This window comes from Peromyscus maniculatus, chromosome 2, assembly GCF_049852395.1.
Source record: "Peromyscus maniculatus bairdii isolate BWxNUB_F1_BW_parent chromosome 2, HU_Pman_BW_mat_3.1, whole genome shotgun sequence".
Taxonomy (NCBI): domain Eukaryota; kingdom Metazoa; phylum Chordata; class Mammalia; order Rodentia; family Cricetidae; genus Peromyscus; species Peromyscus maniculatus.
The window spans coordinates 92,091,582-92,114,636 of NC_134853.1; the positions used below are offsets into that span (position 1 = coordinate 92,091,582).

General features: G+C 41.5%; 1 protein-coding gene across 13 annotated transcripts in view; it reads right to left on the minus strand.

The window, feature by feature from the left end:
• Cdk5rap2 (CDK5 regulatory subunit associated protein 2) overlaps positions 1–23,055 on the minus strand; it is a 194,033-nt gene that overhangs the window by 109,809 nt on the left and 61,169 nt on the right. For all 13 annotated transcript variants that reach the window (XM_076564372.1, XM_076564381.1, XM_076564376.1 and 10 more), the window contains one exon: positions 21,912–22,130. In XM_076564372.1, the coding sequence (XP_076420487.1) occupies positions 21,912–22,130 (219 nt within the window). The remainder of the gene's footprint in view (positions 1–21,911; positions 22,131–23,055) is intronic.

Below are 23,055 nucleotides of genomic sequence, written 5' to 3' on the forward strand. Positions count from 1 at the left end.
AATTGCTTTGCTGTCTATTTGATAAAAAGTAGTATTCCAATTCTTAAAACGTTCATACTTCATGTGCATAGTACTACAACTCTATTTACACCAACCGCTATGTTCAGCTCTTTCCTTTAAACAAACACTTGTCAGACCCATATTTTGAGGGATGACTCAAGTTCTAATACAGTGGTTCTCAACCTTCCTAATGCTTTGACCCTTTAATACAGTTCCTCAACGTTGTGGTGAACCCCCAAACATAAAATTATTTCACTACTACTTCAGAACTGTAATTTTGCTACTGTTATGAATCATAATGTAAATATCTGACATGCAGGATATATCTGTTATGTGACCCCTGTGAAAAGGTCATTTGATCCCCAGAAGGGTTGCAACCCATAGGTTGAGAAATGCTGTTCTAGTATGTGTGTATCTGGTAATCATTTATTCTACTCTCCTTTATCATTTGCTTTAAGAGTTTTAATTCCGCTATCTAGAGGAACATGTGATAAAGGCTACTAGAGTATACCACATTCTCCCACATGTCCCCCAGAGTTAAGACATGAAAATGGTCTGTCCCATAATTCTATAAAGTATCACTCTTCAAGATTAGGGGGACAAACCTAAGTTCTAACATAGCCCTTAGTACACTGTGAGAGAAATTAATAGACTGAAAGGAAAGGAAGGAAAGAGTGAGGGAGAGGAAGAGGGAGAGAGAGAGAGAATACATGCATCGGGGGTATATGACCCACAGTAAGAAGATAAGCCTTTTCTCTTAGTATGATTATATGAATTATGGAACTCATCATTTTCTGAGCACCAGCTACAAGCCCACCATGGTCCAAGGCACTGTGATGTGAGATACTACTAACTTTATTAACTGCCTACATGGTAAGGATCATTAGTCTTACTTCCCAGAAAAGAAAACAATGCTCATAGAGACTGAGAGAGCCTGACAAAGATGTATATAATTTCTAATGTTGAAATTGAAAACCAAGCCAGTATGGCCCAAATTCTGTGGTCTCAACCCCAACTGTTAAGACCAAAATTACTAAATCATTGTGTATCATGGGCTTTCATTAGGCAATACTTCCAATATCACAAGTCAATTGTACAATGTCTCTACACTTGAACATCTGAGGCCCTCATCCCGATGGATGGGGCAGAAACATAATCTACCTACTCATATGGTCAGCAATGGGAAAAGGCTTAAAGCAAAGAGACTGGAGGCTATGGGAGGATGTGTGTTAAGGTGGCCTTGAGGATAACAGCTGCCATGGCAACACAAAGACAGCCAACTGACTCATGCTCTCACAATCCATGGAGTTATAATAAATGTTTCAGGGAGGCATGGAGATGGCATGCCTTGCTGAAGCAAAACAATCAGAACTGAAAATTGATGACCTTGGGTGGTTCCCTCAAATCTCCTTCAATATTCCAGGGCTGTCTAAATAGACAGACTTTGCTTTGAATCATGGCTCAACTGTTAACTAGCTATGTTACCCTGGACATAAGTGGTTCCCTTCCCAGAAAGGAGAAGATAAGGTAGCTTCTTTGGGCTTTGAGGTTAAATAAAAGAATGCAGAATGAGTGCCCAGCATGAAGGTTAAGGATGAGATACAACAAGTCTCTTCCCTCTTAGTAGATAGAGTACATGAGAGATAAAGAGCCTGGACTTGAAGCTCTTTGTAGCCAAGAACCCCCAAATCCTGCTCTGATGACCACCATTGCACCACAGAGCTAATCTTGGACCTGTACAGATGAATTCACAACAGATTGAGAGTCAAAATACAAACTTGTGACATTACATATCCAAAGTAGGACTTGATAAGGAGAATTTTTTGAGTTCTTTGCTATTGCTGTCATTATTTGGGGAGGGGAATGGGCATGCCCAAATTGAATCCTCTTCCTTAAGAATCCAGGAGTGACAGAGAAGATTCATGAGGAAATAATGGAGTCAGTCCTCCCAAAAGAGCTGGGCCTCATAGGTCTGAATTGGAAAGCAGAAGAATCTAGAACTCAGGTTCTTTCTTACCATACCTCACCCTCAGTTAATAAGGATGGCCCCATAAATATTCTGGACACTAATCTACTGAGCAACTCTCCCATGAAGAAGAATCAGAAGAAGCAAGAATTCACACTGCAGAATTGGGGGAGAGGGGCTCAGCCCCTCCTCTCATGGCATCTCCTTCACATGCCTTCTTCAGAACCCAGCTCTCACAAGGGCAACTGTGGCAATTTCCCAACCATCTTTTGTTTTCAACCAGCCACATGGAGACAGTAACTGCAGATGGAAATTCAAGAGAGCAGCCCATCCCTGGCTCTCCCAGGGGGTACCAGCTTAGTCTCAGCTTATCTGAAACCAGCCCCGTTTCCGGCCCCCACCACTGCCATTTCATTCAAACCAGTCCTGTCACCCCACCATTTCATTCAGACACTTTCCAGGTGCTCTGCCTGTCTCCACCGAGCCTTTTCCACATGAAAATATCACACACACACACACACACACACACACACACACACACACACACACACACACTGCACAGAGGCGGCATGCCACTTCCAAGGTCCAAACATGGTGCCACCTCTTTCACAAAGCACTCCTTGATGAAATCACCCTCCCTATTTGGAGTCCAAGGGGCTCAAGAAACTTAAAGTAACAAGATTTAAAATCATGTTACTAAATTTAAGTATACTAAATTCTATTTATCTGTTTTTAAAAAGTCACCCAATCCAATCTCCTAACAATTAGAACTCTCTTACAATAAACTCTGAAGCTATCGAAATGGATAAAATTCCTAATAATTTAAAAAGAAGGTTTTTAAAGTCAGTAAAAGGGCTGGAGAGATAATGGCTATACAGTTAAGGGGGCATACTCCTCTTCTAGAGGACCCAAGTTCGGTTCTCAGCACCCATGTCATGTGACTCACAAAAACCTGTAACTCCAGTTTCAGGGAGATCCACCACTTCTGGCATCTTTGGACATTGTACGCCTATGAACATAACACACACACATACATACATACACACACACACACACACACACACACACACACACAATTTTTCTTAAAAAAAAAAAAAGTCAGTGAGCTCCAAGAACATACAGGTAAACAATTAGACAAAAATTAGGAAAACAATACACAATATGAACAAGAAATTTTGAAAAAGAATGAATCAAAATTTAAAAAAAAGCTCAATAAATCAGAGTTTTAAAATTTTAATTGAAAGCCTTAACAGATAGATCAAGCAAAAAAAAAAAAAGAACCTTGGAGCTTGAAGATAGGTCTTAAAATACCATATTCAAACAGAAAAGAATAAGTGTGAAGCATCATGGGAGGTTTCTGGTGCACCATCAAGAGAACAAATGTCTGTGTCACTGGCATTCTTAATGTGGAAGAAATAAAGGGAAAGGGCATAGAAAAACTACTCAATGAGAGACAAGAAAACAAAAACAAAAATGAACTTCCTAATGATGGAGAAAACATGGATATCCAGACTCAATAACCCTAAAGAACCCAAATAGAAAGGATGACACCTCTCCCCCCCAAAAAGGATGACACACATGAGGGCAAATAAAATTTAAAAAAAAAAAATCTTAAAGTTTGCAAGAGAAAAACATCAAGTCACATTTAAGGGCAAACCCATTAAACTAAGAGCAAAATTTCTTACCAAAAATCTGCAAAGGGTGTGGACTGACGTATTTCAAGTCCTTAAGAAAGTAACTGTCAACCAAGATTATCATGCTAAACAAGGCTGTCTGTCAGAAATGAAAGCAAAGATTGTCCCAAACAAGCAAAATCTAATGGAGCTGGTAATCATAGACAAGAGCTGCTTGAGGGAGTCCACCACATACACAGCAGGTGTACAACACACACACACACATATACACACAAACAGCAACACATATACACAAATAATAATAATAATAATATTAAAATGTTTTAAAAAGTAAATTTAACAAATTAGAAATGTATAGGCACTAATATTAGAACACCTGATGTTATAAAACATTACACCTACTGAAAGAGATAGCTCTAAAACAACAGTGGGGGGGGGGTTAATACCAGATTCTTCCCAATAGACAGATTGACAATAATAAATAAATAAACACCAGAGTTAAACTATGTAGTAGATAATTGAACTTAACAGATATTTACAGAACAGTCTATACAACATTTACAAAACATACATTTTTTTCAATCAGTGCATGATACTTTCTCTAGAAGAGACTATATATTAAGCCAAAAAGTTAGTCTTAACAAATTAAAAACAATTATTTTCTGTATCTTTTCTGGTCATAATGGGGTGGTGGAATACACAGAGGTTGGATACCTAGAAAACAACAGCAGGGGACACTTCAGAAATTATGTAAGTTAAAAAGAACCCAACGGCCCCTAACTCTAGCTCTGGGGGGTCTGATGCCCTCTTCTGGCCTCCAGTGGTCAACACACTTGTGTGGCACACACGAGCGTGCACACACACTGTTGAACAAACAGCAGGTAACTGAGGAAGTCAATTAAAGAAAATTAAAGGGAAGGGGAATTTAAAATTTCCTTTAAACAAGTGAAAATGGAAACAAAACATACCAAAACCTATGGGACACAGCCAAAGCTGTACTAAGAGGCAAGCATAAGGCAACAAAAGCCTGCATCAAAAACAAATTTTAAATAATCTAAAAAGATACACCTCAAGGTCTCACAGAGGTAAGAACAAACCCATGTTCAGTTCCTAGCCCCCACATCAAGCAACTCACAACTGCCTGTAAGTCCAGCTCCAAGGAATTTGTACTGGCTGGTTTTGTGAGTCAACTTGACACAAACCAGAGTCATCAGAGGAAGGAGCCTCAGCCGAATGCCTCCATGAGATCCAACTGTAAGGCATTTTCTCAATCAGTGATCAATGGGGGAGGGCCCAGCCCATGGTGGGTGGGGTTACCCTTGGGCTGCTGGTCCTGGGTTCTGTAAGAAGGTAGGCTGAGCAAGCCATGGGAAGCAAGCCAGTAAGCAGCTCTGCATCAGCTTCTGCCTCCAGAATCCTGACCTGTTTGAGTTCCTGTCCTGATTTCCTTCAGTGATGAACAACAAAGCTGAGGTGTAAGCCAAATAAATCCTGTCCTATCCACCTTGCTTTTTGGTCATGGTGTTTCATCACAGCAACAGAAGCCCTAACTAGGACAGGATTCAAAGTCTTCTGGCTTCCATGGGCACTGCACTCATATGTACATACCTACACAGAAACCAAACATATACTCATAATTATAAAGAAAATAAAAACTTAAAGGAAAAAAAACTTGATGAGATACCATCTCACTCAAGTAAGCATGACTACTGTCAAAAACTAACAAAAAAAAGATAATTTTCCCAAAAACTACCCTGTGATCCCATTCCTAGAGAAATGAAGTCAGCTCGCAAGAGAGACAGAGAGCTGTCTGCTCATGACCATGCCAGTGTCTGTGCTTGTAATCATGTCACTGTCAGTCCGTCTGTGCCCCCAGCCTCCAAGTCTCACTGTGAGCAGGAAAACAATCCAAGAGAACAAAGGTTCAGGGCTGCCTACACTGAAATTCCCTTGCAAAGTAGTAAAGCACTGTGAACTTTACAGTAAGAATGAGTTCTACTGGCTGATAAACAGAGCTCAGGGCTAGGGCCTAGAGCAGCAAGCAGTTCTCAACCTGTGAGTCACAACCCCTTTGGGGAACTGGCATATCAAATATCCTGCATATTAGACATTTATTTATGATTCATAACAGTAGCAAAATTACAGTTATAAAGTAGCAAAAAAAATAATTTTATGTTTGGGGGTCACCAAAACAGAAGGAATTGTATTAAAGGGTCACAGCATTAGGAAGGTTGAGAACCACTGGCTTAGAGGAAGCCTCTTTCATATGAATGTGTTCTATTCACTGAGAGACAAAACTCATGATATTAGGGGATACAGATAGAGGCTAGCTAATATTAGAATAGCAAAGGATCACCAAGTTGATTAACCACTTTTCACTCTGGCTTTCCAAGTGACTAAGCATCATTATTTCCTTCCAATGCTTATTATAAGCTGTGCTTCCTTCATCTGCTAGCCTAGGTTTATTAGGTTACTTCTCACAACAGCTAAGATATGGAATCAGCCCAAATGCCCATCACAAGATGAGTACATAAAAAAATTACACAGAGAGAGAGAGAGAGAGAGAGAGAGAGAGAGAGAGAGAGAGAGAGAGAGAGAGAGAGAGAGAGAGAGAGAAGGACTATTCTACCATAAAGAATACAAGCCTGTCATGGAATTGTAGGACATCACATCATGCAAAACAAACCACACAGAGAAAGAAAGTCATTGTATGTTTGCTCCATGCATCGAAACAAACAAACTGAAAATAGGGATTCCTCAGTAACAGGAAGGGAAGTGGGAAGCTAGAGAGAACATGATGATAGAAGGATACATAGACATGATACATCCATAATGTATACATATATGGGAATATCTTGGTGAATCCCACGAATGTGTACAATTAGTTTGTGCTAATAAGTGAAGCAAGCAATATTAATGAAAGCCAGTTTATTGTTATTTTTTTCACTACACTGATGAGTTGTTTGGGTTTGCTGAAACAGGGTCTCATGGATTCCAGGCTAGCCTCAAACTCACTATGAAGCTAAGGATGACCCTGAACTCCTGATTTTCCTGCCTCTCCAAGCCCAGGGGTTGTTGATGTGCACTACCACACTTGGCTCACAACACTGGTTTTTCAGACTGAGCCCAAGAAGCCCAACCTTGGCTGACCACAGGAATCATGTAACTATATGTTTCTGAGCATCCCCACAAACTGACTCATCAGGGGTGAGAAAGAGCACAGAAACTTGTATTTGCTTTTAATGAAAACAAAACAAAACAAAAAACACCATTGTAAGGATTCTTCAATGCCCCCAGGGTGCAGCTGCTTTATTTGCTATGAGCACAGGATTCAGTGAAAGTTTGGAAACCTCAATCCTACACCGGTTCCACCTAGCTCCCCAGTGAATACTGCATCCGAGATTTGCAGGATGATGTCTCCTGGCACTCTGAATTTCTGCACTAATGGGTAATTTTCCCTTTAGATTTGTAGGTGCACTCCGGGCCAACACTGAGCTGAGAGCTGCCTTTGCATATCAGGACTCTCTCAGAGCAGGTGGGTTGGGTTTTAAAAGTGGATTATTTGAAAACTAAAATATCCCTCAAATCTTAACATCACATTAGAAATGAAAAGCCAGGCCCTCATACTTCTCCATCCAGCAAGTCTATTTTATCTCTTGCCAGATGGAGAATGAGAAGGTTCTCATCCATCAAATTTCAACCTTATCAGGTTTTGCTGTGAGCAAGCTTGTCAAAGTGCTCGGTGGTTACTTTTAAATATACAAAAGCAATTTCTTCAAAATCTTAATGAGGTATAGGCATTCAGTGGCACAAGGACAATTTCCAGAATCAGCATGAGATACAGTTGTAAGCTGGGCACCACAGAGTCTCACTGAGCTTTCTGGAAACAGTCTAGGGAAGGAGTGAGGTGTGGTACTGGGTCTCCTATCCCACAGCACTTCAAGGGGCTGCCACTTCCATGTCTTCTTTCTACACCAGTTCATTTAAACAACAAACTTATAATGATAACAATAAAAGACAAAGGGAAGGAAGGCCGCAGACATGGCTCAGTGGCTAAGAACTCTCATTGGTCTTCCAGAGGACCTGAGTTCAGTTCCTAACACCAACATGAGGAGGCTGCCAGCCACCTGTAAGTATAATTGCAGGAGATCCAACACCCTCTTCTGACCTCCATAGAAACATACTCACAAGCATGGCATACACACATATGCATAATTTTAAAATAATAATAGGGGCTGAAAAGATAACTTAGCAATTAAGAGTGTCTGCTCTTCCAGAGGACCCAGGTTCAAATCCCAGCACCCAAAGAGCACTTTGTAACTACCTATAACTCCAGTTCAAGGGAATCCAATACCCTCTTCTGACCTCTGTGGGCACCAAGCATGCCCATGGTACACATGTATGCAAAACATCCATACACATAAAATAAAAAAGAATCTTAAAATGAAAAAAAAATCAATAGAAGTTGTTGGAATAAGACAGTTCTGCACAGATGGTACACATAAAATTCTAGCATATGGGAAGTGAAAGCAGGTAGGTCAGATATTCTGGGTCATTTTTGTCTACATGGTGAGTTCAAGGTCCACTGGGGCTATATAAGACTCTTGTCTTTTATAAATAAATGAATGGATGGATGTATGAATGAATAAGACCTCCCTGGAGAATGGACAAAGAAGCTGGGACTTAAGCTGAGTAGACATTAGAGCATGACTGGGCCAGCAGACAGGACACCCACACCTCCCTAAACCACACCTAGGGGATACAAGGGAACAAACTTGGCCCTCCTCCAGCCCCACTCGGGCTTCTCAGGTGCCAGGTTCATTGCCACCCCCACACTGTAGAAGTCATCTTATCTTCCCTCTACCAGGAAGGCATTTCTACCTCTCCCACCCCTACACCAAGAAGTATGATTTCTTTAACTCTAGGCCACAATCTACCCCGCTTCCCCTCAGCACAGCTGCTCTGCTCCTTTGGGAACATCTGGTCTATCTGCTATCAACACTGAGCATACTTTACTTTGTTCGGCTCTGTCTGCATTTTCATCACAGTTCTCCAGGAGATGCCTTCTGAGAGGGTGCCTGACTTGACTCTCCTACTGTACCCAGAACAGAGCCTAGCAGAGTGACAAAATAAGTAGTGGTAACAAAGTCTCTCTGTTGCTGACTCATGAAGACCACAGCTATGCCATCAGGAAACAAAGAGGTCAGCCTTTTAAAGCAGCTTTTGCCTTGGGCAAGAGCTATTAGGATGCCCAAGCCTCTCTACCCAAAAGTTACTGTTGATCAAGGAAGATTCAAATGTGCAGCTTGGTTGACTGGGAAGGCATAAACCACACTTAGCACTGTCCAGAGGACTCCAGCAGACAGTGGTCTGTCATTCTCACATATTACATATCATTACTCATTTATTTAATGCTAAAATACATAGGATCCATATCATTTTAGAAGGAGGAGAATTTGTTTAGAAAAGGTAAGTAGTTGGCTCCAACCCAAACCCAGTGCTGGTGAATACTTCTGCAAAGACATGTGCTAAAACTGCTCCATTTCTCTACTTAGTAAGCACCATGACATACTGAACATCATAGAAGGTGCTATATCCAATCCACATGAATCCTGCAGATAAGAAATGGACACCATGGTTCACACCCAACAGGTAATAAGTGTTGGAACAGGACTCAGTCCAGTGACTCAATCATTGTCTTAGAAAGATAAGGGATTTTAAACTTATTCTATTTATAATTATTGTGAGTGTGTGTGCCTGCGTGCGTGCGTGCGTGCATGCGTTCACATATGTATGTGTGTGTGGTGCTGCAGCAGGTATGTGGAGGCTGGAGGAGAATTATAAGAGTCATTCATTTCTCTCCTTCCACTTTTAGGTGGGTTCTGGGGGTAGAACTCAGGATGTCAGGCTTGTACAGAAAGCTTTTTTGCCATTTGAGCCATCCCACCAGTCTATAAAGTAGAATTTGCAAGGACTCAATTGTGGGAGCCCGTTCTGGGGTTCCTCGTGGCTTTACCCAGCAGGTCCGAATAGAGGATGATCAGGACCACGGGCCTGAGTGCAGGTGTCTGAGATGGCCTGCACTTGGCTGTGCTGGGGGAGGAGGTCTTTTGCTCCACCCCTTGGCGTCTCTATAAAAACCCTGGACCAGAGACAGTCCGGGCCCGTTGGAATAGGTTCCAGGCCCTCTCGAGGCTATCCTTTATTTTCTATCTGTTTATCTCCGCAACATTCTCCGCTATAAATCCTTCTATCTAATATTTCCTGCTGCTCGCACTCAAGAAAACTCTGGGAAGCTGTGGGGGTGGTGGGTAAACGCCCCACAGAATGGCGCCCGAACAGGGACTAAAAAGGGACTAAAAAAAAGGGACTAAAGAAAAAAAAAGGGACGGAAAAAAAAGGGAACAAAAAAAAAAAAGGGGGGGACTAAAGACAAATGAACAGGGACTTAAGACAAAGTAATAGGGACTAAAGATAAAGGAAAATAATAGTTTTATTACAGAGTTTTTGGTGAAAGTGCTGAGTTAGCCCTGCCAGTGGAAAGGCATGCCGGTGTTATGGAATATATATATATTTTTATATATATTTTTTGGGAAGGCAGGCGTTTTATCCTCGAGAGAAAAGGAAAGCGGACTGGAAGGATGTCCGATGCTGCAGCGAAATTCTCTTCTGTCAAAATTTTCTATCTTCTATCCCTTTCTCAATTTCTATCTGTGATAAGTATAAGGCATAGGGTAGTAATATAGTTTAGGAAAAACTTAGAAGTATAAGATTGTGTAGGAAAAAATAAGTAAGGCAACTAGACAGAAAAACTCTTGAATTTTCTAACTTTGGGGGCAATGAAAGCAAACTGGGGAAAAAAATCTTTCTTGGGGCTTGATGGGAAGTAAAAAAGCTCTTCTTTGAGCTTATGGGGAAGAAAAAGTTTCCTATGGAAGCTTTTGACCTGGGGACAGCTGAAATGCTAAGTCCAAGCGGCAGGAGAAAGTGTTTTCTCCCTGAGGCAAAAATGGGGGTGTAAGAAGTCAAAGTTTAAAGTTGGGAAGTTTTGGGAAAAGTTGGTCTTTCTCCTGGGGAAAAAAAATCTTTCTCTTAAACTCTAAAGCTTTTCTTGGAAAATTTGGGGGGAAAATCTCTCTAAAAAGCCTTAATCTTTCTCTCTTAAGAAACTTAAAAACTAAAGCCTCTAACCTCTCTCAGAAAGAGGAGCGTAGAATCACCTGAAGATATTAGTATGGGGACCACCTGTGATTAGCTCTAAGGGAAAACAACAAACCTCTTAAGACAGCAAAACCTCTAAGTTCTCTTTCAAGCTTTAAAAATCATCCCTGCAATGCAGGAGGCAAGGACAAGTTCCTAAAAACCTCTTCTAAGCTCTGTCTCTTCAAGCTGGTAAAAGACAGTGGGTCAGAGTACCCTGAGGGAAACGCTTGGGAGAGTGTGGGTGAAGAGCTACAGAGAGCCCAAAAGGGCAGGAAACTTTACCTGAGAAAAGCAAGAAAGCCAAGCTTTTCAGTTACAGCGGAGCTGAGGCAGCAAAGGTTTTGAGTAAGCCTTTCAGAATGAAAAGGTGCTCCTAATTGTCCAATGCAAAGATTCCCTGAAACTGTTAGCATTGTATCCTCGCTTCTGAGCAAAAACCCAGAGGCGACTGGCCAGCGTCTCTGAGTTGGAGTGCATTTCGGGGATACTAGGGTTCCTGCAGTGGTAAACTTCCTGGAGCACAGAGCCGAGGCAGGAAGGTGCAGGACCCAGGGAAAGATTGCTAATGAACAAACAAAGCTAAAGCCAGTGGGAACGGCACAGTTGCGCGCTTTCCTACAAGTCCCGGGTTGAAAGGTCCACAACTGCAAAAAGAAATTCGAGAAAAAGCTTTCCTATCAGAGAAAGGACCTTTCTGGGAAAACAGTAAAGCTGAACTGTGTCTCAAGCAGTCGTGCTGCCGAGTCAGAACGCTGTCTGGGGAAAGAGCCCAGCCAGGGCAGAACAGAACTGTCCTGGAGTAAAGCTTTCTTTTCTGTCAGAGAAAGCACCTCTTTGAGAAAAGCTTTGTTTCAACTGACTCCCGATGAGATGAGGGAGTGTTGCCCTGAGGGGTGATTGCCTCTGGCATAAGCTCTGTCCTTGAGCACCCAGACAAGCAAATGCAACCCACTGGGGGACTGGGCCAGGTGAAGGCCTGATGAGGCAAAACACCTGTCCTAATGGGAGTTTAGAAATGGCGAAAACCTCTCTTGCTAAGCTTGATTTATGGAACACAAACCTCAGACCCCGAAAACAGAAATGGACAAAAAGCCCCTACCTTCAGTAGCAGGGAAAGCCACCACTGTAGTGTCAGAAACTGTTTCTGGGGTAGATGGGATAATCGGAGACCAAACTGAGAACTGTCTGGGAGAAAGACTCGGAAGAAACAGAGGGGACATAATCCTCCCCAGAAAATGCATGACCTGACAAAGCTGCTAGAATTTGAGGCAGATTCGGGGGGAGAAAAAAAGCCCCTACCTCCAAAGGCAGCTAGCAGAGGTACAGAGCTGCAGACAGATACCTGAAGCTCTGCATCTGGGGGGGAAACGAACAAGCAAAATGAGAATAAGATCAGTGGGAGAAAATCTCTGAAGGAGCTATGGAAAAGCTCTGTTGCAAATGATCTTGTTTTTCACTGACTGGCTAAGGCAAACACAAGCCCCGAGGAAAGTTTGCTATCAGAAATGCCAGCCTCAATGCCGGCTAACGAGGCAGGTGCAGTTCTGATCCGGGGGCCAGTGTCTGGTGAAGTTGAGACACCTGTTGAAGCCAGCTGAGGAGAACAGAAACCTCCCAATGTGCCATAGCTGAAAATGTAAAATGCTTGTTCAAATCTCCCGTTGCAAAAGACAAAAAACTTTGTTCAAACCTCCCGGGCAAGAATTTGTAAGCAAGTCTGGTAAAAGAGAACCAGTTGACTCTCAAACCCGATAAGAAATATGGGAAATGATATAAGGGACTGATATAAGGGACTGATATGGGACTGATATTATTATGGACTGATATAAGGGAAATGCATTCTGGGAAAGGTAGTTTTTCTGCTAAAGATGGCGACATTGCCCTGAAACACTTTTGTCAGCTCTAAAATTAAAATACAGCCTTTAAAAAGAATAAGGAGGAAAATCGTCTAAGAGTTTAAATGTCAGTTCCAATAACAAATTGAAAGGATACGGAACTAGGTGCTTCGTGGTTTGGGGCTCCGTTGGTAAAATGCCTTATTTACCCTAATAGCTGTGCAAAGTTTTTACGGCAGTTGGATGACAAAAAGCTACCTATAAGAGCAAACAAGTCACTTTAAAATCCTTAAAATATCACCTAATAGCTGTGCAGTTTTTGGCGAAGAGCTTTACAACAGCTAAATATGATAATTTCACCCTCAGCATAAAGTTTTTCAGTAGAACAAACCAAAAGTACTGCTGTGATAGAAACGTTTGTTTGAATTGAAGTTCTTAGGGGACTATTATGAATTTGGGTGAAGGGACAGCCTCTAGTTAAAAACTATCTACCGCTGACAGTGCATCTCTGCCGGTCAGGAACGGCTGAGAGAACTCGCAACTTTGGGGTGTGGCTTTGTCCTGAGAATGTTACAATCCCCTAGCAACAAGTATCACAACTCTATAATGACAACACTCACTAAATCCCAGTGCTTTATAACAAAGCTAACTATAAACTGTAAACTTTAGAAATGATGTACGTACTTCCTGTCTAGTTAAGAGAATCTTTCTGATAGAGATGGTGATAATAATTAAGAGTAAGAAGTAGAGAGACGAATATAAGATATGTGAGTTTGTAAAAGTCTGTCTTGTTAGATCTGTGTTAAGAAATCTTTAGGTGGGGGCTGGAGAGATGGCTCAGAGGTTAAGAGCACCGACTGCTCTTCCAGAGGTCCTGAGTTCAATTCCCAACACCCACATGGTGGTTCACAACCATCTGTAATGAGATCTAGTGCCCTCTTCTGTATACATAATAAATAAATAAATCTTTAAAAAAAAAAAAAAAAGAAATCTTTAGGTGTTTGCTAAGTTAGATATATGCTAATGGTAGCCTATATAAGTTTGTAAAATAGATCAATAGAGTTCCTTTAAGAATATAAGCTTGTAAGAAGTATCTAAGGTAGTCTTAAGACATGTAGTAATAAGCTTGTAAGATGCTAGTTGTAAATGTAAGTTTAAATAAGAAATAAGATAAGTAAGAAGTATCTAAGGTAGTCTTAAGACATGTAGTAATAAGCTTGTAAGATGCTAGTTGTAAATGTAAGTTTAAATAAGAAATAAGATAAGTATATAAGAATTAATAGGAAATATATTTGCTAAAGTAGTTCTATAAAGTATAAATAAGTAGATGTTAATATGTTGTATGTGAGTTTGTAAAAACGTGTAAATGTTGAATATGAGTCTAAATGCTTTGCAAGGCAAAAAAATGTTATATGTGAGTTTGTGAAAAAGTGTAAATGTTAAGTGTGAGTCTATTAATGTATATGGTGAAAACACCTGAGACACAGGAGATAGTGTCCTAGTAGACTGCAAAGTAGGCAGTCTGAATGGTTTCAAAAGCTCCAGAAGCCGCTAAGAAGCTAAGAATGGCGGACGCCAAAACCAGCACAAGGCATCCGCAGCTGAGATCCGTGGAATATCAACGCAGCACAGAAAAACCTGAGCTAACAGCAAAAACGGTGCGGTTTAAAATATTACTATAACTAAAAAGGTCTGTCTGTGAGAACAAAAGTTGCAGAGACGCTTGTTTGAACAAAAATTAACTGCAAAAAGTTTTGGATGAAAAATGTCTCTTCATATTTGGAAGTAAAAGCCTGATACCAGAATTTATTTCTTGTTTGAACTTTTTGAACTTAAAATGAGATAAAATTACAAAAACATTATGGTTATGGATTTCTTCAAATTTGGAAGGCTAGTACCAATATTTATCATTTGAATTTTGGTACTTAAATGAAATCAACAATAGAGATTTCATTGCAATGGGACAATTTTGAGCTTACTTATAGTAATGACCTAGGAACGGTTTTCTGGAATTGGGTTAAAAATGGAACTGTTTAAATGAAGAAATGTATTTCTACTTAGAATCAAGATGCAATTTTGTGTATGCATATATGCTTTATTAATTGGAGATTTATGAATTGTTTTGTGGAACTGTTTATGTAAAAATGGGATTACTTATGGAACTGGTTTTGTGTTACAAATGGAACTGTTTAAACAGAAAAGTTTGGGTTTTCTAACTAGGCTTGAGATTTTGCTTAAAAATTATAAAGAAAAGGAGGAGCTATGAGATTGAATTATGTTCGCAGAAACCTATTGATATTAATGCACCCTGGCTTTGTGGAATTGAGGAAATGTTTAAGTTTGATGTGAATACATCGAAGTTTTTCCTATGTTCTGTTAACAAGAAAATTCAAATGACTGAGTTAAAGTTGTAAGACGGAGAAAATTGTTAACTATATATAGCACCATACATGCTAATTCTAATGGTTCTGTTAAGAGTTTGCTTTGAGTTGTAAGATTGAGAGAATTGTGACTATGTATAGCAATATTTATGTTAACCTGTTAATGGTAATGATGAAGCCAAGGGATTCTTTAAGTTTGTAGTCACCTTAAGAGTTTTGGTTTAGAAAGGGCTTGAGGCAGCTAAGACTGCTGTAGTCACCTTGGACCTAATTCAAAAGTGAAATGCCATCTATATCATCCTCTACTCCCATACTGGGAGGTGTAACAGCTATGGAGATTGCTGTAAGCCATTAATAGTTATTTTTTTATATATTAAGAAGGGGGGACCTGTGGGAGCCCGTTCTGGGGTTCCTCGTGGCTTTACCCAGCAGGTCCGAATAGAGGATGATCAGGACCACGGGCCTGAGTGCAGGTGTCTGAGATGGCCTGCACTTGGCTGTGCTGGGGGAGGAGGTCTTTTGCTCCACCCCTTGGCGTCTCTATAAAAACCCTGGACCAGAGACAGTCCGGGCCCGTTGGAATAGGTTCCAGGCCCTCTCGAGGCTATCCTTTATTTTCTATCTGTTTATCTCCGCAACATTCTCCGCTATAAATCCTTCTATCTAATATTTCCTGCTGCTCGCACTCAAGAAAACTCTGGGAAGCTGTGGGGGTGGTGGGTAAACGCCCCACAGACTCAATGTCCTATGTAGTACATTTAAACTGCACATTATGCTACAAGGACATCGGTTCAAAATATTTCACATCTGATTCAAAAAAAAGAAAAAAAGCAAAGGGAGATTTTTGAGCTTGGTAAAAACATCCCTTCTGGGATCTATGGTCCTAAGGCTAACCTATCAGCATGAGACACTATTGTCTAATGTCATGTATTGACTGAGGCTCTATGCCATCCAATTTTATTTGGGGCTCTCCATCAATGAGTATGATGAGATTTAGAGGGGTTCAGGCTGAACTACCCTAAAATTAAATCTATTCCTTGCAGAGCACAAAAGATTGGGCCAGCTTGGTGATAGTAAGAACTTTAATTAGAGTTTTGGCCTACAGCCAGCAAATGCATCCAACAGAGCTAAGTGCCCAGGTACTGAAGCACACACTTGTCAGGGCAGCGGATGACAGGTCCCGTGACAAATGCAAGCACTGTTAGACAGTCTGGGGACTACAGCTCAACCACAGCCCAACACAGGCCACTACACAAAAGAAGCTGACTTGCTCTTGTCCTCACCAGCTCAGAGTAAAATTCAGAGCACAAGCCAGACATGAAATCTGAAGTAAAGCTCTCTCACATGCTTCACCACACACACACACACACACACACACACACACACACACACACACACACACACACACACACAAACACACACACACATTTTCTCTCCCCCCCTCTCTCTCACACACACACACATTTTCTCCCCCCCCTTCTCTCACACACACACACACATATTTTTCTCCCCCCCTCTCTCTCACACACACACACAGAGAGAGAGAGAGAGAGAGAGAGAGAGAGAGAGAGAGAGAGAGAGAGAGAGAGAAAGAGAGAGAGGGAATCTTAAGTCTCTGGGCCAAACAGGGCATCTAAGTCAGAGGGAGAAGGACACAAGGGTCCAAGTCACCTCCTTGTCAAGGCCTACAGGAGGTCACAGTCAGGATGCTGAACTGAGAATACTTGTTTCTGCTCCCTTATAAATGTATTCTGAATTTGATTCAAGGGATTCGGGTCCCTCTGGTGTCAATGTGGCATATAACAAGATACAGAAGAACTGTCTGCTGTCCTCAATTTTCGGCCTCTCTCATTAAGATCCCTACAGTAAAATTAAAGCTGGTATTCACCAAAGCCTAACAACAGTGCCTGCACATTGCAAGCACTCAATAAATGTGCGAGGAATAAACAAAACTACAAATTATAGCATGTGCTAAGTCAACTGGCACATGGTCTGCAATCAAGGCAATTAAAGCCAACATGACAGCTGACCCTCATGGGCCAAGTTCTCATGTGCTTGCACAGTCAGGCACAGCAAGTCCACTGGTCTCTAATCCAAACTGCTCCCAGCAAAGGCATTGTCTCCCCATACACAATGAGCCAGGAAATGAATGCTCCTGGCAAGGGGAAAAGCATGGTTCGAGCACATCTGAGAGAGAGCTAGTTGGCTTACTATCAGGATTCAGAGAATGTCACACAAACTAAGTCTGTTTGTTATAGGTCCTCTGTGTGGACTTTAAGTTGGGGCTCTTCTAAAAACAAGGCTGGAGTATTTCCAACTGGTTTTCAAGTTCTTGTCCAAGAGAACAGAACAATGAGAAACAGCTAGACCCAGTCCCAGGAACTGAAAACCTCAATACTTACAAGCTCACTGGCTTGAACAGCATCGATCTTGCTTGAACAGGTCTGCTTTGACTGAATGGACTATTGTTCAAGACTCTGTAACTGTTCAGTTCTCGTTATAAAAAACCCACTAGATACAATTCTTCCCTTGGGCACCAGTGTCAGCTGAAGCTAGTCTTTTATCTTAAAATGTTCATCTCCCAAACACTGGAGACCTTGTACATGAATTCCCTTCTTGCTCTTGCTACTAGGAACTGCTAGCCAAACCTTAAGTCCTCCTCTTCAGCCCCACAAAGGACACCACGACCTGCTTACCATATTTGCTATGGCTCTAAAGCCCTTGCCACCTTTTCCTTTGACAGCCTGATGCCTTTACCTTTATCCCTAAGCTCATTTAATTGTATAACTTTATAAAATCTACCAGATGTGTTTGAAAATACAGAGGGGAAAAAATTACTTTTTAAAGCTTCAAATAAACAGAACACAGCAGGCTGCCTTTCTTGAGAACACATTATTCTGGTCTATAGAAAGCAGAGAATATAAAAATCTTCCTTTCTGCCAAATGCACCATATTCCTACCTACTGCTGATTGCCAGCACTACAATATAGTATCTTAGGCAAAGTTCTGAAATTAGAGACAAGATCCATGCCATCTAAATTTTGAGGCTTGGTTAATCTGTAAAGAGAGTATCAGTCTCTGGGCCCAAACGTGGTTGTGTCCACATATGACGACGCCGGCCAGCTGCTTTAAAAGCTGCAGGTACACTTTACAGCTAGGGATCATGCCTGCTTGTTGCCATCACTCCTGACAACAGTTTCCATTATCAAAAAGCATTTGAAAACTGAACTGAATGTTGACAGAGAAAAAGGCCTGGGCTTTAATAGTGTCCTTTCCAATACTCTTTTCCTGCCTGTTGAACACAGCAAAACTTGAGCATGTGCAGAAGGATTTCAGTGTCCTCACGGTTAAGGTTTGACTGTACAAGACCAGCCCTAGAATAACATCTAGGGCACCAAGAACTGAAAAAACTAAGCACCAAAACCCAATCATCTACTCAATCAAAACGTTCTCAAAAGGACTACAATGGTCAGTAAATACATGAAAAAGTGTCCAATGTTCTTAGCTATCAGGGAAATGTAAATTAAAACTGCTCTGAGAACTCATCACACCCTAGTCATAATGGCTATCATCATATATATATAAAACAACAAATGCAGGCAAGGCTATAGGGAAAGAAATACACTTATTCTCTGCTGTGGGAATGAAAACTTGTGTAGCCACTATGAATATCAGTATGGAGCTTCCTCAAAAAACTGAAAACAAAACAACCATATGACCCAGCAACACCCCTCTTAAGTACACACCCAAGGGATTCAAAGCCAACCTACCACAAAGATGCTTGCACATCCATGTTTATTGCTGTAAAATTCACAAAACCCAGGAAATTGAACCAGCCTGAATGCCCATCAAATAAATTGATAAAGAAAACCTGGCATATATTTTGTTGGGGTTTGACTGAGCAATGCCTTGTGTATTTTATCACTTGGTCCCCAGTTGGAGGCACTATTTGGTGGTACTTTGGGGGGTAAATTATGGAACCTTTAAGAGGTGGAGCCTTGCTAAAGGAACACCATGAGGCATGGGTTTTGAAGTTTTTTAGCCTTGTTCCACTTCCTGTTCTCTCTCTTTGCTTCCTGTGCATGGAATGAAAACATGATCAGTCAACCTCCTGCTCCTGCAACCATGGTTTCCTTAACTGCTGTCATGCCTTTCTTACAACAATGGGCTCTATCCCTTTGGAACCATAAGTCAAAATAAAGCCCTTTCTCCTCTAAGTTGATTTTTATCCTGGTATTTTATCACAGCAACAGAAAGGTAACTAATATATAAACAAAGTAGAATTCTATACAGCTTTAAAGAAAAATGAAACTGTGATATTTTCAAGGAAATAGATAGAATAAAAAAGCATTATGTTAACCAAAGTAAGCCAAACTCAAAATGTAAACATCATGAGGTTAGGGACAAGGCTCAGGTGGTAGAGTACTTTCCTATTCTCACACCACATAAACCAGATGACTTATTTTCCTCAAGAGCCTTCTACAAGATGCAAGCCACTTCCTTCCTCTGTATTCCTGTGGCATTATTCTATCGCTGCTCTAGAAGAAGCATGTCCAGGCCTAGTCGAGAGGGCTTATACAAGGTATTCAATGATGCTGAATTACGAGTAGATTTCTCTCTTTGAGGGCAGAAATAGAAGCCACTGGGAGGTCTAGGGTTTTGTCTCTGTCAATACAAAGCAATGCCAGTAGCAGCTGTCGAGTGGGAGGCATTTTGAATAATTAAAGAACCTACTTAACAGCAACAAGCTGATAAGATATGCATGGCTATGTTTCCACCTGTGTTTTTATTCTAGCACCATGAAGCAAAATAACTACCTCAGCATGTTTCCCAAGACTGTACCGCCATGATCCAGTGTAAAACACTCTCTTGAGAGGGGCACAGCTAGACTCCTAGACTATAACCAAGAGATGGCAATGGGGTGAAATATGTTAGCAAAAATAATGAAACTGCCCAGACCTCCCTGTCAGAAACATGTACAGAATGATGCAGAAAAGCAGTCACAAAGAGATTCCAGGAAGCTGTGTGTCCCAAGCCAGCTCACTCCAGGTAAGTATTAGGAACACAGCTGTTGTTGTGGTCTTCCTAGAGCTCTGGGTGCCTGCTCACCCCCTATAATTCTTACAGAGGCTGCCAATGATGCCATACATGGACATACACATGCATACACATTCCTGCCAACAGAAACAGCACATGACCCAAGCTGGGAGCCTCAGAACCTGACTGTTTGGCTGGACTGATGAGAAGACAGCAGAGGCAGTACATTATGTGTCCTCCCTTTTCTGCAATCAACAGAAAAGCAAAAGCTTCAGAAACCACACTAGGCATTCCCATCAGCATCTAAAATATAGGAAACAGGTCTTCTATCAGAATACAACAAACTGGCCTATTGCAATATCTCTAGTGGCAGCACACAATGGGATACCCCTCTGGACTCATAACAACCTGGAAGCACAATTATCCAACATAAAATGTTTGCACTGTGTGATCTAATACCCTCACTACTCAAAGTTTATCCTAGGTATTTTGTGAGAAAATGTCTGCATGCTCAGAAATGTTCACTGTGGCATTATTTAAATAGCAAAAATGTCTAACCCTCAGAGGAAATTATTAAGTTCTCATGTGAAAGCAATCAGTGAGAGTATATGCCATTCACCATGGACATTCTGTGTCCTACACAACATGGAAGATGCCTAGGCAATGGGAATGATCCAACCCCACATGGGCAGTGACGAGCCTGTGGCTGAATGGAGAGGCCAGGTGCACCGAGGCTGAAAGCAATGCTGACAAGAAAAAAAGAGTTGCTTCACTCAGCTGGGGGAAGTGTAGCTGATGGTTTCTTCTCTAAATCTCCATTATTGTTCTCTAAACAGTTGTTGAAATACTTACTACAACATGCAAACGTTTCTACTTCACTCCTCAGTGCTGACACACTGTCCGTGTTTAAAAGCAGGGAGCTTTCATGTATAGCCTATAAAATTCTAAGTTATTTCTGTAGAAGAGCAAGAGATCTGATAAAGGTCCATGTTCTATCCTACTATTGGAGCTAAGGAGTTGCTGCCCTGGAGTATGGGAACTGTGAATCCCGTCATCCTGGCCAACAGCCAGTGGTACCCTGTGGGCTCTCCTCCAAGCCTTATCTATGATAACCGCGCACTCCAGACTCTGGAGAGGTGAGTCATAACGCAGAATCCATGACCACTCAGGCTCAGACTCAGTACTGCCTGATGCACCAAGGCTGTGCATGTAGACGTGACTCTCAGGAGGGATTCAATTAAAGCATGCTTAGTACTTAAGTTTAGATAGAATTGAAATTTAATAGTGTAACAAATTTAGGAAGAATTCTTAAATGCTAATACCCAGTGTTGAATAGAGCAGTCTTAAAACAGATCGGAGCCAGCACAATTTATCTGGAGAACAGTTTGATGTCTATAAAGTAGTCTTTAACTGTCGGTGGTTTTTGACTCACTAATTAAACCTCTGTCAGAAATAGCCAGTGGATAAATGCTTACACACAGGGGCATTTGCTGAAGCATAGGTTACAAGGTGAAAATACCCAGTGCTTTGAAATAAGAAAGTTAAGTCAACTGAAGTGCAACCAGATGACCAAATACACAGAGACCAAAAACAATTCACACTCCAGCATAGCAGGAGTGAGTAATGCATGAAAAAGCAGGACACAGACTATGGTCAATTTGATGGCAACAGTGAGAGGGGGATGAGTGGCAGTGTCAAGCTGTGGTGTTTCCACTAAGGAGATAAGAAAAACCCTTAGATTTTTCAGAAATTCTTCAGTTTTCTGCACAACATCCACCTTCCTGTGAACAGAAACCATCACAGGACCCAGCCTTGATGTACCACCCATCATGTCAGGAAAGCAGGAGGCACTCACATGGATGGTGCGGGTGTGTTTGCTCCTCTCTTGGTGGGCTTCCTCCAGGTCCCTCTCTAGTCTCAGCTTCTCCTTCTTCAGGTCACTCAACTCCTGGGTGACCTTTTTAACATTCCTGACCAGTCTATGGTTCTCAGTGCTCTTTGTGAGGTTTTCTGAGTGCAGCTCGGCCAACAGGTCTTCCTTTTCTGCCAGGGCAGACTCATAGTCCTCAGACCCCTAGGAGAGAGGGGGGCGGTGGGTAAAGAGAGCTGGTTTTCACAAACAAACCTAGAAGACCTGTTTTGCCTTCCAGGAAAGGAGGATGAAACCAAAGACAAAAACAAAAACCCTAACAGGCAGCATTCAGTATCCAAAGCCCAAGGAGTAGCATCTTGGGAGGATACAGGACAAAGCTTAGGTTGTGGTTTTGTTGGGAAGGGAAGAAAAGCCATAGTGCTGTTAAAAAAAGAAGAAGAAGGAGGAGGAGGAGGAGGAGGAGGAGGAGGAGGAGGAGGAGGAGGAGGAGGAGGAGGAGGAGAAGAAGAGACACAAACTGTTAACAAAACTGACTTCAATACAGTATGAATATAGTTGACTTTTCTGTTTCTCTGTATTTTCTAATGTTTTAAGGTAACTGAGCATATTACTTTCACAATGGTTTAAAAGATGATTTAATTAACTTTAAAGGGGCAGAAAATGGGATTTGGAATGTAGTTCACTGTTAAAGCACTTGCCTAGTATGTGTGAAGCCCTAGGTTTAAGCTCCAGTATCACAATCAGCCAATCAAAAACAAATAGAAAACAAAGAAAAAATGACAATCGGTGGTGGGCCCTAGTATTAGCCATGTTCTCCTTTGTTAGTATGGCTCACACCCAGAGTTATCTACAAAAGGAATCGTCAATGGTCAGCATGATAGTCAAAGTCTACTTTGTTTTTTTTGGTTTTTTTTTTTTTTTTGGTTTTTCGAGACAGGGTTTCTCTGCGTAGCTTTGCACCTTTCCTGGAACTCACTTGGTAGCCCAGGCTGGCCTTGAACTCACAGAGATCCACCTGCCTCTGCCTCCCGAGTGCTGGGATTAAAGGCGTGCGCCACCACCGCCCGGCTTCAAAGTCTACTTTGAAAGATTCTAATTTCAGAGTTCAAGTGCTAATTGTATCAAG